At 47.5% G+C, this 17,500-nt stretch overlaps 1 protein-coding gene across 1 annotated transcript in view; it reads right to left on the bottom strand.

The window, feature by feature from the left end:
- ptk7b (protein tyrosine kinase 7b) overlaps positions 1-17,500 on the bottom strand; it is a gene marked incomplete at its 5' end in the record, with an annotated part of 43,133 nt that overhangs the window by 24,689 nt on the left and 944 nt on the right. Inside the window, 4 exons of the mRNA XM_080548868.1 lie at positions 473-603; positions 4,443-4,590; positions 7,976-8,160; positions 8,346-8,448. Coding sequence (XP_080404994.1) covers positions 473-603; positions 4,443-4,590; positions 7,976-8,160; positions 8,346-8,448 — 567 coding nt within the window. The remainder of the gene's footprint in view (positions 1-472; positions 604-4,442; positions 4,591-7,975; positions 8,161-8,345; positions 8,449-17,500) is intronic.

Consider the following 17,500-nt stretch of genomic DNA (forward strand, 5'->3'; position numbering starts at 1 on the left):
TTAGGACTTCCATAATAGCATAGCGCTAATGACTCAACGCAGCCGGTTCTTAAAGGGAATGGCACCTGGCACGCTGATTGGGTTGATTGAGAAGACGCCCAAAACACACCCATGACTAATTTCTTTGCTTAGCGCCGGGTTTTAGGCGCCCACTACCGCACGCATAATAGCAAAGTGGCCTTGACCACGCCTCCACGTCTTAAGTTTAGATCTACCGCCTCGTCTTATTGATGAAGTGCATAATAGGGCCCAGAGAGAGAGACAGATGGAGAGAGAGAGCGAGAGAGAGAGAGAGAGAAAGGGGAGGGGCTGCAACTGCCGTCCGACCATCGTTCTCTAAGGACCTCCAGGTGTGTTACCACCCAACTCATTAGCCAGATGTAGAACGGTGTTAATAAACATGTGTGTGTGTGTGTGTGTGTGTGTGTGTGTGTGTGTGTGTGTGTGTGTGTGTGTGTGTGTGGAGGCTAACCTGCTATGAGCAGCGAGGCCTGCAGGGTGACGTCAGGTCCTCGTGGTCCACGGCCGACACACCTGTACACACCTGTGTTCCTGTGCTTCACCTGGGTGATCAGCAGGGTGCCGTTGGTGTACATGACCACACTGTGGAGACAGAGAGGGAGATAGGGGTAAGATAATAATAATAATAATAATAATAATAATAATAATAATAATAATAATAATAATAACTTATTTGTATAGCGCTTTTCCTGCAAACATTGCAGCTCAAAGTGCTCCAATCATTACATAATCATAGTTTAATTATTTAGTCATTTAAGGGCAATATTAAAAAGATGGGTTTTTAGTCTTGACTTGAACACATTTGCTGAGGTTGCATCCCTAATGTAAACTGGCAGTGCATTCCACAATTTGGGTGCATAAAATGAGAATGCAGCCTCACCAAATCTCTTCTTTTGTACATGTGATACACAGAGAAAACCAGCGTCAGAAGACCTGAGAGCTCTATTGGGCTGATATGCTAGCAAAAGGTCTTTCAGATATTCTGGTGCTGTGCCAGTGAGAGCTTTATAAACAAGCAGATCGGGGGGAAGATATGGGTAGATAGGGGGGGTAGATAGGGGGTAAGACAGGGGTAAGACAGGTGAAATACCAGCACTCTCTTTTAGCATTGACATCAGTCACAGTCATAATCACAAAGCATATAACAACACACAAGACCCACAATTGTCAAACATTAAATTAATCTCGGTAGAAGTGCTTTAGCTGTGGCCTGGGGGTGGTCCAGTGGTCTAGCACCACGGTCTACAGTGCACACATTATGCCCATGCCCTGCTGACATGCCCTCTCTCTCTCCCTTCTTCTCCTTACTTTCCTGTCTGTCTTCACCCTAACCCTATAACTGTCCAATAAAGTGAAAAATATGAGTGGGACTGCCCCACTCAGGAAAAAGTCACTTTAAAAGAAGAAGTGCTTTGGGCTATGCAAAGATTTTTAAGTATGCTCTCAGCTTTCAGGCATGTAAGTGTAAATCTATTCTACTAGCGGGCCCGTGAGATGGGCCTCGTCCCTGGCCCCTGGTAGAGAGAGAGAGGAGGGGGGTATCGGTGTCTGAGATGGAGACGATAAGGGATAATTACTGTTTGACCTTTAGTCAGCCCAGAGAATGACAGCTGCACACACAGAGAGAATCCCATAGAAACTGGCCGAGACTGACAGGTCAAACCATCAGATCAAGGGGAACAACATGACATGTTCATTATGTTTCGATGACCACGCCGCTGCCAATAAGTGAAATGTGCAAAGTGCTGGAGACATCATTAGTAAGCAAAGTGCCGTAGACTTCTCATGGATTCTTTTTTAAAGTCTGGGTTCCTACCTAAAGAAATCTTCCAATCTAGGTACTCTAGGCTGAATGGGGTATTGCTTCTTTGGTATTCCCGTTTCGGATATTCTGGCTTTATTCATTAATAGGAGGGAACGTAGCTTTGGAGTTTATTTTTAGATGGGTGAATGTAATGAGGGGGGAAAGCTAGCTCAGAGCAGACAAAGACTTAAATAGCCGGCGAGCATAATGAGATGGAGACATCGGTTCTGTCTGATAACACACCATCTCTACACGAGCACTTTCCAGGACAAACTTTGAGCCTGTTGGAATTTTTATGCATCTTTGCCTGTGAGCTTTTTGACCCATGAGGCGATTTATTATTTTTATTTCCACCCAAAGTCCAAAAACAACCTCGGAATTCCAGAGATTTCAGGCGTGCCCACTCCGTTCACAGTAAATGAATCACATTAATATCAAATATTTACATAAACTCCCCTTGAGGCTGAGCTGTCTCCACAATACAGGTATGAGGCCAGAAAATCAAGCCCCAAAAGAGGAAGGGGATCCCCAGGTATTACACCAGCTTGGATCAATAAACACACATGAACACAGACACACACACACACACACACACACACACACACACACACACACACACACACACACACACACACTCTGTCTGCTCTGCCTCAGCCTCGAATATCCATACTTCATTCCTGTCCGTTCCACGTTAAAGAAGGGGAGAGGGCTGTACAAACATAACAAAGAATTCTAGCTATATTATTGTCTACCTGCTTGATGCTGATTCTCTCCAACTGTTTACATTTTGGGCATTTAGCCTTATTCCAGAGCGACTTACAATCAATACATTTGACTAAGCAAGTGAATCATCTATTCACCAGTCGTAGCAGGAAGAGCTAGCTCAGGCCAGCTCAGGCCAGGGGCCATTGGCAACAGAAGAAGAAATCTTTTTTTGTTGTCTTTTTTTGTCTTTTCTTTAAACAGACACTGGAGAAACAGTACAAGGAGGAAGTAGAACTCTTAGGAGACACAGTATAGGGGGAAGCAGGTGTCTCAGGAGACACAGTATAGGGGGAGGCAGGGCTTTCCCAAGAGGAGCAGTTTTTCAGTTTGCACTCTTTGTGCTTATCCGTCCAAGGGGCTCTGAGCCCCAAAAAACTAGACTCCACTTCCTGGATTTGTCTACTCCACTCTATATCCTGGTCCTTACCACCCCACCTGGGTCCCACCAGAAAGCTGCCTTGCACTATGAACCCCTGAACTAAGCACCACATTCCCCGTTAGTTAGTTTCCTGCTCAGCACCTGATCAGCCAGACCCCTGGAGTCTGGTTCCTCTCAAGGTTTCTTTCTCCCAGGGAGTTTTCCTCTTGCCTTACTTTTGGGGGTCTATGGTTTGGTGTTCGATCATATTGTTTGTATTGTATTTACTGTTTATATTGTTTAGTATTATTATTGTTGTTGTGAAGCACTTTGTGACATTTTTCTATGTAGAAATACAGCACTATGCAAATAAACTTGATTGATTGAGTCACCGTCTACACGGTAACCTCCTCTTGCTTGGTTCAGACAAGCTCATTACACAACGAGAGTAGCTGTTTATGTTTTTCCACCTCTGCGTTCAACGACTAGAATGTATCCCTTTAATCAGTTTGCTATAGAAAACCCAGTGACTTCATGTCCCTACAGAGCAGGCTGCTGAGCTGACAGCGTATGACAGTACGTCAGGAGAGGTGGATGTATGTTTGCTTCAGATCATTGCTTACAACTTCACCTGATTGTAGCCCTGAGGGCTCTTGTGGTCTCACACTCAGCAGAGCGGGGCCAGTGGAGGAGGCCGCCTGCCTTGAAGTTATGTACACATCACACACACACACACACACACACACACACACACACACACGCACACACGCACACACGCACACACGCACACACGCACACACGCACACACGCACACACGCACACACACATTCTAGAAATAACATTCCTTCAGTGTGCAGCATTACCCCCCTCCACTTCATCTTGGCCTGAGTTGTCATAGCAAACAAAGAGCAGAGATGCCGACACGCTCGCTGGGTCTAAAACAACCAGCAATTACCCATAAGCCCACACAGAGGAGGACGGATGTACTCAAACTACTCAGAGAAAGAGGAGGAGGAGGAGGAGGAGGGAGGGAGTAAGAGAGGGAGAGGAGGGGTGGAGAAGGAGAGGAGGAGTAGGAGGCAGAGGGAGGATGAAGTAGTAGGGAGGTATGAAAGGTAGAATGTAAGGAGGTATGACCACACAGACAACCCCCCCCCCCCCCCACCCCCCGCCACACATAGGTTAGTTGACTTTGTTTTTGATTTATTTTATCTTCACTGTCTGTGCCGTTCTCCTGTATTGTATGTGTTGTTTTGTCTTGACCCAGTGTATTTCTGTTTTTACATTTACATCTGCCATTTAGCAGAGGCCTTTATCCAAAGCGTTTATATGTTTGTTTTTAGTCTTGCTGGGGCCTCTTGGCCAGATCATCATTGTAATTCATGAGCATTTGTTCTCAACTGATTTTATCTGGTAAAATAAAGGTAAAAAAATATATTAAAAAAATAAAAAGATGTGAAATGGCAAAACAGCAGCCAAGGCTTCGGGCCTTACCGGGACTTGTTGGTAAGGAGCTCCTTCTCGTGGTACCACTCCACGGTGGGCATAGGCACGGCCGTGAACTGGCAGTGGAACACGGCCTCCTCGTTCTTCAGGACCACCTGGTCCTCGGGGGTGAGCACGGGGCGGGGGAAGCTCTTATCTGACAGGACAGAGAGGAGGGGGGGGGGACACGTCACACACACACACCTACTGACCTACCACCTGGGGCCTCAGGCAATCAGGTCACATGACAGATACATATCACTCTATCCGTGGTGATAAACACACACACAGACACACACACAGACACAGACACAGACACAGACATAGACAGACACACACACACAGACAGACACAAACACACACACAGAGAGAGAGACACACAGACACAGACAGACACAAACACACCTACACAGACACACACACACACGCACACACACACACACACACACACACACACACACACACACACACACAGACCCCCACCCCCACCCCCATACACACACACACACACACCGACACACCGACACACACACACACACACACACACACACACACACACACACCTACACATACCAGGCTTTATTAAAAGTCCCTAACAGCGGTACGCGGCGCTCCTTCAGGTGGAACAGCGTGTCAACACCTCTCCGCTCCTGGGAGACTTAATGAGGTCAGCGAGCACATTCCATGACGAGATCCAGGGCTTATCCTGACCCATCAGCCAGACCCCTGACAGTGCACCTTCTCTCTCTCTCCTCTCTCCTCTCCCTCTCTCCTCTCCCTCTCTCTCTCTCTCTCTCCTCTCTCTCTCTTCTCTCTCTCTCCTCTCCCTCTCCTCTCCCTCTCTTCTCTCCTCTCCCTCTCTTCTCTCTCTCCTCTCCCTCTCTCCTCTCTCCTCTCTCCTCTCCCTCTCCCTCTCTTCTCTCCCTCTCTTCTCTCCCTCTCTCCTCTCCCTCTCCTCTCCCTCTCTCCTCTCCCTCTCTTCTCCCTCTCTTCTCTCCCTCTCTTCTCTCCCTCTCTCCTCTCCCTCTCTCCTCTCCCTCTCTTCTCTCTCTCCTCTCCCTCTCTCCTCTCTCCTCTCCCTCTCTCCTCTCCCTCTCCCTCTCTTCTCTCCCTCTCTTCTCTCCCTCTCTCCTCTCCCTCTCCTCTCCCTCTCTCCTCTCCCTCTCTTCTCTCTCCTCTCCCTCTCTTTCCACTGGGACCTGACAGGGAATCCTCTCTCCTCCTCCTCAACCAAGTCTGGCTCTGTCTGCCTGACTGACTGACTGACTGACTGACTGACTGCCTGTGTGTCTGTCTGTCTGTCTGACTGCCTGTCTGCCTGACTGACTGACTGCCTGACTGTCTGTGTGTCTGTGTCTGTCTGACTGCCTGTCTGCCTGACTGACTGCCTGACTGTCTGTCTGTGTGTCTGACTGTCTGACTGTCTGCCTGTCTGTCTCTGTCTGCCTGTCTATCTGCCTGTCTGTCTCTGTCTGTGTGTCTGTGTCTGTCTGACTGCCTGTCTGCCTGCCTGCCTGACTGCCTGACTGTCTGTCTGTGTGTCTGTGTCTGTCTGACTGCCTGTCTGCCTGACTGCCTGACTGTCTGTCTGTGTGTCTGTGTGTCTGTGTGTCTGCCTGTCTGTCTCTGTCTGCCTGTCTATCTGCCTGTCTGTCTCTGTCTGTCTCTGTCTCAGTCTCTGTGCCTGCCCGCCCGCCCGCTCGTCCGCCCGCTTGCCTGCCTGCCTGCCTGCCTGCCTGCCCCTGCTAGCTTTGGGCTGGTGCCACGGTGGCCCCCCGGGGGTGGTGGAGAGGCCCAGGGAACCAGAGGAGAGAGAGAGGGGTAATCACCTCTGGATCTGGCACTCAGTGATTTGGGATTTTTTTTTACAACCCTTTAATACCAAGCTAGAGCTTGTAGTCACACACACTGGGATCAACCCTGATGAGAACCGCAGCACTTAAAAAAGCCGATTTGGAAATCCGATGCGTGTTTTAATACCCCCCTAAATCCAAGCCTATCCATTAGGCTCTCTCTCTCTCAGCATTTCACAATCATGGGAAGGTTTGAGAGCCGGGTCTTCCACACGGTGTGGAGTGAGAGCGGGAATGCTACCTGGGCAGAGAGAGAGTACACACACACACACCTGGGCCACCCACCCTGTTAGGGAGGCCTTACTGTAGGGGACCGTTGACAAAAGCATTCAGAACCTGTCCAAAGCTGTCAGCCAGCTGTCCACACGTAGAAGAACTATGGAAGTGAAGAAGAGGGTGGAAACTCAACAATTATCCTTTATCCCTTTCTCTCTTTTTTTCATTCATACAGGTGCTAATCGCGTGCGTGTGTTTGTGTGTGTATATGTGTGTGTGTGTGTGTGTGTGTGTGTGTGTGTGAGTGTGTGAGCGTGTGTGCCGTTGCAGTGCAGGTGGCTAATTGTCCAGGAAGGAGGGCATCAGGTTTCTCTCGCTGAGGTATTCTTTCTAGACTATTCTGTGTGGTGAGCTTAGGGGCACACAGGCACACACAACCCCGCAAACAGGGACATTTCTCAAGAGTAACATCCAGTAAAAAAAAAAATACATATAGACATCGAATTCACAAACACAAATTCAAAACACGAGACTTGTGAAATTCTGCATCCCCTGACGACGTTATCAATCTGACGTGTTAGAATGAGTGTGCTCGGCTGCTGAAATTTGGATTTACTCGACACAGTCCCTGGTAACCACATTAGCTCCCTCTCTACAGTAATGGCCTTTACTGCAGCGAAATCTCATCCTGCCTCACGATCTGACACGTCTATCGGGCGACTAAACAAATAAACAAACCACGGTAGGTGTGGAAATATTTATGAAAATATGGGGCGAATGTGGGCCGACCGTGTGTGTCGTAGAAGAAAGCCTCTCTCTGTTGTGTGAACTATCAAATTCACAGTGTCGCCTGGGTCAACAGAGAAGCCAAACGACGTTAGCTAGTTGTTTTGAAGGTAGGGAGGAGAGACCAGGCCTCTGGTGGAGCATTCAGAACCACAGTGGGAAGTAAACAACGGGAGAGTTATGGGGCTGAGGCAGACCGTTGGAGCTCGAGGTAGCCCACACACAGACTCACACACACGCTGACCACACACACACACACACACACACACAGATTCACACACACACAGACTCACACACACACACACACGCTGACCACACACACACACACACACACACACACACACACACACACAGAGATTCACACACACACAGACCAAAAACACACGTAGACACACACCAAACACACACACACACACACACACACACACACACACACAGCCACCCACCCACACACATAAAGAAAGTACACTGACATTTTAAAAACACAACCACACACACCTATGATGTTGAGGGTGAAGTTGCTGTTACTGCACACGTGACAAAACACACACACACAACCCCCCCCCACCACCACACACACACACACACACACACACACACTGACCCCCCCCCCACCACACACACACACACACTGACCTCCCCCCCCCCCCACCACACACACACACACACACACACACACACACACACCTATGATGTTGAGGGTGAAGTTGCTGTTGCTGCAGACGTGCCCGGCGGCGTTCTTGGCGCAGCAGTAGTACAGGCCGTTGTCGTCGGGGCTGGCGCTCCTAGAGGTCAGGGTGCGCTCCTTGTTGTTGATCTGGTGGCTCTTCTCCGTCAGCTTCACCCCGTCTCTGAACCACTGGCACGTGGGCCTTTGGGGGGGAGGAGGGGGGAGGGGAGGGAGGGAGGGTGGAGGGTGGAGGGGTAGAGGACATAAAAGGGCATGAGAAAGGTCAGGAGGTCATGAGGTCACGCTGAGCAATTTGTCAGTACAGTGCAAGCCCTTGACCTCTGAACCCAAGGTGAGGCTAGGAGGGAGAGGGGGAGAGTCTCTCACCGCGGGTGTCCGTCGATGTGGCAGCGTAGAACCACCGGAGCAGAGCTCTCGATCTCCGCCTCCGACGCCGGCTCCTTCAAGGTCACACCCCCGCTCTCTAACCCTGTCAGGAGGGAGAGAGGGAGCGAGAGAAAAGAGGTAGGGAGAGAGAGATGGAGGGATGGAAGGAGGAGGGAGAGAGGGAGCGAGAGAGGGAGGGAGACAGAGAGAAAGGGAGGGAGAGAAAGAGGGAGGCAGAAGAGAGTGAGAGAGAGAGATGGAGGGATGGAAGGAGGGAGCGAGAGAAAAGAGGTAGGGAGAGGAGAGTGAAAGAGAGAGAGATGGAGGGATGGAAGGAGGGAGGGGGAGAGGGACAGTAGAAACATTTAGTTAAGTGGTATTCCTGTCCTTTCTCTCTCTCTCCTCGTGGAGATGCTAATGGAGAGAGCAGACATCAGACAAGCAGGAAGCACATCTATGTTGACAGCCCAGGCAGGGAGGGAGGGAGAGAGCCATAGACCAGCACATCTCTGGACCAGCCTCCCTCAGCACTCTACTGATCATGGACTCACGGAGCTACTAGTTCTTTATGGAGAGACTACATTGACTTTCCCGGTTTACACTAGAACAGCCGTACCTGTTTTACGTACTATTAGAGCCGCCTCGGGAGTCAAATGACGGGAGTGACGGCAGTCTTCAGTATGGGAAGCTGCTACTTACACACAAAGACCACTAGTTGGCTCGTCTTGTAAATTAGCCTGCCTCCTACACAGAAAGGCTGCAAAATAGCTTTATACTAGCTTATCCTGATGTGGTTTTTAAAATGTAAGGATACTGGGTGGTAGAACGCACATATCTAGGAAAAGTCATGAAAGGAGGGTCCTGAAATTTGATCGAGTGCAAAGATATTTTTAAAAATGTACTCACTTGGTCACATGACCCCACCCATGGCTGTTCTAGTGTTAAAGGTGTGTGTGAGGAGCCAATAAAGAAGGAAATGAGAGCCGACCTGGCCTCTCTGTTAGGCCTCTCTGTGTGTCAGGGGGATCACATGTCTAGAAAATACTACCTTCAGAGAATACTACCTTCAGAGAAGCCACACAAGCAACACACATTCCAACACATCTCTGACTGAACTCTACCAATGTAAAAAACAAAAACACCAATTGATATGTCTAATGACAGAGTGTGTGTGTGTGTGTACTCTCTCCTGTTGTGCTGTGTGACTGTATAATCTGCTGCATGTTGGTGCTAATTGAGCAGGTAGGCTAATTGTTGTTTATATAACGACATATATGTTATCTGTTGATTTTTTTTCATGCTTGAATGTGTGCATTTAAGATTTAATGAGGGTGTGATTACCGTGTGCATCCGCTCTGACTGAGAGTGTGTGTGTGTTTGTTTGTGTAGGTTTCTGCTTGAGTGGGCATATGTACTACTATATGTGGATGTGTTTAAGTGATTAAGCAGTGAGAGCAGCCACTTCTACGGCCCGTGGCTAAAGCTAGCGAGGCTGCGTCTGTTTTTTTATTGTGTATAAAATATGCAGGGAATGTGCTCAGCTGGAGACGGGGGGGGGCGGGGGGGAGGGGGCGCATCACCACTGTAAGGTCAGATGGGGCGCTAGAGGAAAGCCTGTCATAATTCATTACAGCGGCTCGGAGCACCCAACTGCCCCGTGAGGGATAATTGGAGATTGTCTCTTGGGATAGAGAGCCTCCTTCCTCTCAGCTCATCCTCATCAGCCAGCCTAGACAAAACGGGTGAGTGGGATATTCAGAAAAGCTAAGCCTGACCCTAGTCCACCTCCCAAGTCCAAACCCTTCTCTCCTCCTTTGTAATAAAGGACCATTGAAACACATTGGGACTAATATAGCCTAACACATATAATCACTCATATAAGAACAAGACAGAATTGAGAACAATACTGTAATATCGCAATAACAATAACAATAACGGATAGGAAAGGATCCAGAACCAAGAGAGAAATTAAAACAACTTGTGACATGAGTGTCGATCATGCAGTTAAACTAGTGTGTGTGTGTGTGTGTGTGTGTGTGTGTATGCGTATGTGTGTGTGTGTATGCGTATGCGTGCGTGTGCGTATGCGTGTGTGTACACTTCCGAATTGTATCTGACACCGGTGCAGGAGAGGCTGATTGGGTACGGCTGTCAGAGGCCTGGACACTTGTGATTGGTTGAGACAAAAGTCCTCTCACTCTGATCTGAGGCCAGTCAGACACAGCCCTGTCATTAGTGGTCCTGAGAGATGAGGCAGACCTTTACGTAAGAGGAAAGAGTGAGTCACTTAGGCAGCGCAGAGGCACGAGAAAGGGACAAACAGAACTGCAGATCTCCATAGAGTTTCATCTGTATATGGCTGAGTACGCAAGATTGTGTCTGACCCCTTCTCACATCCAGCTCACAGCTTGTTTGAATTACTCCCTTCTGGACAGCGGTACAAGGCCATCAGGTCAAAAACATCACGCCACTTGAACAGTTTCTTCCCCAAAGCCATAGCCCTCCTCAATAAGTTGTACAGTATATTTATTCACCCGTATTGGTACTGTATATATTGTGTGTCTTGAGTATTGTTGTGTTGTCGTCTTGTTGTTGTATGTACTGTAGCTTGTTCAGCATGGAGAATACCAAGTCATGTTCCTAGTGCACTGCACATGGCGAATAAAGTTGAATTGAATTGAATCACACCTTTTCAGTTGCCCCCCCCCCCCCACACAAGAGATAGGGAATGTTAGGATATTTATAGCATAGCATAGAGTACAGCACAGTGTTTTATTTGTATAGTATAGTAGTATAGTATAGTGGATAGTGTATATAGCCTTTATTTATGTAAACCAGCTCTTTTCCCTTCTTGTTTTTAGTTTTTTTTTTTCCTAGCACCAGGGGAGCCCCCCCTCCTAAATTTCGTTGTATGGTACCTGTACTATATTAATGACAATAAAGACCATTCATTCATTCATTCAATGTTAACAACCACATGACAACACACTCTCCACCTTACAGACTACATCTACATTTTTAAAATATCTTTATTCAACCTCTCTCCTCCGTGTTTGGAAATGCTGATGAAACGCATCATGTACTGTGTGGTGAAAGAGCACAGCGGAAAAAACCTGGCAGCACAAACTCATAATCAGGAGCAAGGAGGTAATATTAAAACTCTGAGGGGGGGAAGAGTAGGGCCCATCAACACAGCGCTAATAACAGAGAGGAAGAGCGGGACATTGTTAGGACAGAAGCTTAGGGCTACTCATGCCTCACTGCGCCAAGGGACCGATGTGTGTGCTGTGTGTATGTGCGTGTTACACTGAATGAGCTGATTTGTTGCCATGGTGAGTGGTTTCTGTGAGACAGTTATGGCTGAGGGAGGGAAGAGAGAGGCTGTTATAGAATCAAAAAATGTTCTATATCGGTTATACAGCAATGAACATACTGTACATTCATTTATACACAGGACAAGATGTTACTATCCCCCGTGTCATAAGCCAAGGTCAAACGCATTTAGAAGCCCAATCCAGATGCTAAAACAAGCTAACAAACAAGCTAACAGCAAGCTAACAAACTAACGAACAAATAACAAATGACCAATTGCCTACCCTAGCCAACAGCAGTATGCAGTACATATTAATATGTGTAACCATAAGCAGACAACAAATACATGGAGGTTTAATTGCGTAATAGAAGAGAGTGTCTGACAACGCTGTGTGAGAGGTTTGTGCTGTTGCTCTGCGCTTGGCGAGGCGTCAGAGCTCATCTTGTCTGAGTGACAAGAGGCAGACAGGCGCATCGTGGGCCAGTCAGAAATAACCCAGAGTGATGCGTTCACTCAGAAGCCCCGGGAGAGAGGTGGTCTGACACTCACTGTCTTGTACTGAGCATCTAGCCTGATGATTAAACCACTGCACAACTTATGTTATCACTAGAACAACCGTGTCTATTTTACCTACTATAAGAGCCGCCTCGGGGGGTCAAATGACCATAGTCTTTAGAATGGGAAGCTGCTACTTACACACAAAGACCACTAGTTGGCGCGTCTTGTAAATTAGCCTGCCTCCTACACAGAAAAACTGCGAAATAGCTTTATACTAGCTTATCCCGATGGGGTTTTGAAAATGTAAGGATACTGGGTGGTAGAACGCACATACTGTATCTAGGACAAGTCATGAAAGGAGGGTCCTGAAGTTTGATCCGAGTGCAAAGGTATAAAAAAAATGTTACTCACATGGTCAAATGACCCCACCCATGGCTGTTCTAGTGTTAAACAAATGCACATAGGGGTAACTTGTTTTAAATGTCCATCGTAGGAAATGAAAAAGCTTGGGGGGTACATGGGCTCTAGAAGGTAGAAACGGTCTAGAAAACACCACTGATGCTCCTTAGGCAGCTCTGAGACCGAGGTCCGTTAAAGTGAGGAAGGAACCACTGCATCCTCATTTAAGAGCTAGAACATGACGCCGGAGACTCAGGAGTGCAGTATGTGTCTGTGCCTGACGCCATATTGAGGGAGGTCATCTGTACAATGTGAGAGGAAAGAAAAATAAAGCATCTACAGCGTAGACTGTTCTGTGTACCTGAGCAGCTAGCTCTCCCATTGGATTTCTGAACAATTGTCATTCCACATCTCGTTACGGTAATCGACTGAGGCAAAGCTTATAGGAACAACACACCAAGCTGACAATAGAGTTCCTGTCGCCTCCTCCTGTCCGTGCTTTTATATCCCAGAGACCCGGTGGCCGGGACAAAAAGAGCTAGCGAACGGGGGCTTAGCTTCCGTTAGGAAACTGAGGGGATAATTACTCTAAATGACTATTCTCAACTGAGGGGATTAGAGGAGGCTCTATTGAGTTAGAGGATAGATTAGTACTCTCCTCTCCCATGCCCAGCTGTGTTCAACTACATCACTTCATAAAGCGGTGGGAGTGGCTGCTCTTCGACTCTTAATACACTGATTCATCCCAGTACACATCCTGAATCCCCCATCACTGTGCCCATACCACACACACACACACACACACGCAATCTAACACACACATCACTGCACACACATACAGTATTAATGCCTAAAGGGATGTTGACATGGAAGGCTGTTGGGGTTTGATTGCACGTGAAAAAAGTGTGTTACATATACATGAAAACATCTGTTACGGTATTACACAATCTGGCTGTAAGGATCTATTTGCCTGACATCTTCTGACAAACTGATAAATGTGTTGTCGCACCGAGACAAATTTCTCATCCGATGATGTGATTAAGGAAAGCACCGCATCATCTGCATGCGTGCTCTATGTAATTGGAGGGTGTGTGTGGGTGTCTGTGTGTCTGTGTGTGAGGGTGTCTCTGTGTGTGTGTGAGTATGTATGTGTGTGTGTGTGTGTGTGTGTGTGTGTGTGTGTGTGTGTGAGTATGTGTGTGTGTGTGTGTGTGTGTGTGTGTGTGTGAGTTAATAATGCGTGCACTATTTAATTGGAGGGTGTGTGTGGGTGTCTCTGTGTGTGTGTGAGAGTCTGTGTGTGAGAGTGTGTGTGCGTGTGTGTGAGAGTCTGTGTGTGTCTGTGTCTGTGTGTTCTGGGTGCAAAGATTTTAGCAGAACTGTCTCTCAGCAACGTATATTTCTCATCTGAGAACGGAGGAGGAGTATGGATGGGCAGAGAGCAGGTCAGGGGAGCTCGGCTGTGTTGACCAGAGCTGGGGGGGTGCTAGATGAGGTAGAGGGTGTCTGTCCTCTCACGTCCTGCTCCTTCAGTGTCAGTGTCTGTGTCTGGGCTCCTGCCAACGCCAGGCCTGATAGGAGCCCCAGCCGCCCAGACTCAAAGGCCAGATTAGCGCCCAGAACGGGCTCTTTGATAGGGCGACCTATCAACACCCTCTCACACACCCAGGCTCTGTACAGAGGACAAGTGCAGACGCATGCACACAGACACGGACACACTCACGGACATGGTACGACCACTCCAAAGAGCGTAGTGTTGAGTAGTGTGTGTGTGTGCGTGTGCTGGTATGATTGTTCATAAATACACTGGCGATACGTTGTGATTTTTGGCTCCACTCTTAAACTAACCCCACGCACACAGGCATGTGCACGCACGCACGCAGACGCAGACGCACATGCACACACACACACACACACACACACAGGCGTGCACACACGCACACACGCACACACACACACACACACGCACACACTCTACACACTCTACACCAGACCTTTTTGTCTAAAATATGACTTCACTTTGAATAAACTTCAATTAATTAAGACTTACTATATTTCATAATGATTAACACAGGGGTTTTTTCTCCCCCTTATAAAAGCATTCCTGTGTTTTTCTTCATGTTAATGATAATGACCTGGCAGGTAATCTAATTTATTCTGGGTCATGAGTATGACGAGTCATCAGAACTGGTGGTTCGTGTCTAACTTGTTTTTATCTATGTCAATGAGTCATTCTACTACGTTTATTGCAGTGATAAATCATTTTTAATTATAGGACATGGAAGTATTTTCCTTCAGGTCGGGAGAGGGACTCACTTAATCTCTGTTTCTCTGGGATAACAGACGGGTCCTTTATTAATAGAAGCCCAGCCGACACCACAGACACTGGTGGAGAGAGATCACAGGGCCTGGTTTAGACCTCTGCGCTGTGTGTGGGTGTGTGTGGGTGTGTGGGGGTGTGTGTGTGTGTGTGGGGGTGTGTGTGTGTGTGTGTGTGCGAGTGCGTGTGTGAGTGAGTATGTGTGTGTTTTTAACCAAAATCTTAAAATACCAACAGCTGGAGCAGGCCATATCACAACTGGGCTACAGATGTCAACTTTTAGTTTTTATATTTGGCAGCCTGGGCCATGTTCATAAGTCTGTTGTTAGAGGCCTTCATATGGCTGGTCTTCCTAAGAGAAGGGCCAAACAGTTAGCTAAATATTGCTCAATATCCGCTGTTATTGGTAGCCGCTCAATATGGAGAAGGCGGTGCTTCCTGTACCCATGAGCGGGATACTGTCTGTCTTATAGTATTGATCAACCCACTGGTCTTGTGCGAATAACATCCTGTGTGTGGCAGAACTGGTTGTTGGCTCAGCATTACTGTAACAAATTGTTTCCAGGATGTCAAAATGCACTGTTAGTATTTATGTCCTTTAGAATTGTGTGTGTGTGTGTGTGTGTGTGTGTGTGTGTGTGTGTGTGTGTGTGTGTGAGTGAGTCTATGCGTGTGAGTGTGCGTGTGAGGGTGTGAGTGTGAGTGAGTGCGTGTGAGTGTCTGTGTAAGTCTAAAATACTAGAGGTTTTAGTTTCAGCGAATCACAGACCTCACCACAAGGAGCAAGCCGCTCCAGTGTGGCCCATTGAGGACTCGTAACATGTTGATGTTGATGTTGTATGAATAGATTCATCTGACCTTGCCGTGCCTTATCCAATCGTGTTCTCAAAGCAGCAGGACACCAGTGGGGGTTGTGTGCAGGACAGGTAGCGTATAGCTAGCTAGAGGTGAGCTCCTGAGACACAAAGCCTTCCTAACAGCCCCCTACCTGGAGGGGGTTCACCGCCTCACCAGACAAGGCTGGTGTTTGTATCAGAAACAGGGCTGGACAGAGCTGCCCCAGTTTCCTCTGAAACACAAGAGGGTCACTGTGGTTTGGTTATGTGACTGAACTGGAAAACCAATGAAATCTCAGAGTACTAGGGGGCTTTTAAAGGACAAAGGCTTTTAGGGGGGGGGGTGTGTTGAGAAAAAAAACAGAATGAATACGATGTCGGAGCAGGACCGTGTTAATCTAGACGTAAATAATTATATGGCCGCGAGGTGAATTTCACTCCTCAGTAATTTCCGAACACAAAAGCCCTTTTGAGACGATGTGGGAAAAGAGTGTTACACAACTAACAAGCAACAAGAAACACATGCTTCGGTGGCATACGGAACACACACACACACACACACACACACACACACACACACACACACACACATACATGAACATATCCAGTTTCCTTTTCAGTCGGGAGAAATGCCACAAAGGACAAGGTACCTACAAGGTTGGAAAACAACACTCATCTTATAGACGACAACATGACATTCTACTACAGTATACTTGCACGCAGCTTCCAATTTGACTGCAGAAAGTTTACTCTGGGGCCTAACAGGCCAATACTGCTGCATATCGACAACTTCGGAGGTATAGTACTTAGTAGAACAGCGGTGCCTATTTTACCTACTATTAGAGCCGCCTTGGCCACTAGTTGGCACGTCTTGTAAAATGAGCCTGCCTCCTACACAGAAAAACTGCAAAGTAGCTTCATACTAGCTTATCCTGATGTGATTCTGTAAATGTAAGGATACTGGGTGGTAGAACGCACATATCTAGGAAGAGTCATGAAAGGAGGGTCCTGAAATTTGGTGCAAAGGTATAACATTTTACTCACTTGGTCCCCAAACGACCCCACACATGGCTCTAGTTCTAGTGTTAAATATGAAGAACCGAAAAGGGAAACTTCAAAACTTCTGTCAAAAATAATAATAATTAATAATAATTTTGCCATTTAGCAGACGCTTTTATCCAAAGCGACTTACAATTACGAATTACAGGGACATTCCCCCTGGAGTAACTGAGGGCTAAGTGCCTTACTCAAGGACACACTAGTAGTGGTGTGGTTTCAGGCGGGATTTGAACTCACAACCTTCCGATCACAAGTCCAACTCACTATCCACTAGACCACCACTACCTGCTACTACTAAACATGCTCAGTTGACTCCTATGCACATAGTACAACGGAGGGCAGCTCCATTCGGGGACTCACACTTGATGTTGACCCTCCTTCCATGACTATTCCTTCTACCACCCAGTATCCTTACATTTTCAAAATCACATCAGGATAAGCTAGTATAAAGCTATTTTGTTGTTTTTTCTGTGTACGAGGCAGGCTAATTTACAAGACGCGCCAACTAGTGGTCTTTGTGTGTAAGTAGCAGCTTCCCATTGTAAAGACTATGGTCATTTGACCCCTGAGGCGGCACTAATAGTAGGTAAAAGAGGCAAGGCTGTTCTAGTGTTAACTGGGAAAGTCATGTAAGAATGTAGTCTCTCCATAAAGAACTAGTAGCTCCGTGAGTCCATGATCAGTAGAGTGCTGAGGTAGGCTGGTCCAGAGATGTGCTGTGGCTCTCTCC

Source organism: Nansenia antarctica (genome assembly GCF_963989245.1).
Source record: "Nansenia antarctica genome assembly, chromosome: 1".
Classification (NCBI taxonomy): Eukaryota; Metazoa; Chordata; class Actinopteri; order Argentiniformes; family Microstomatidae; genus Nansenia; species Nansenia antarctica.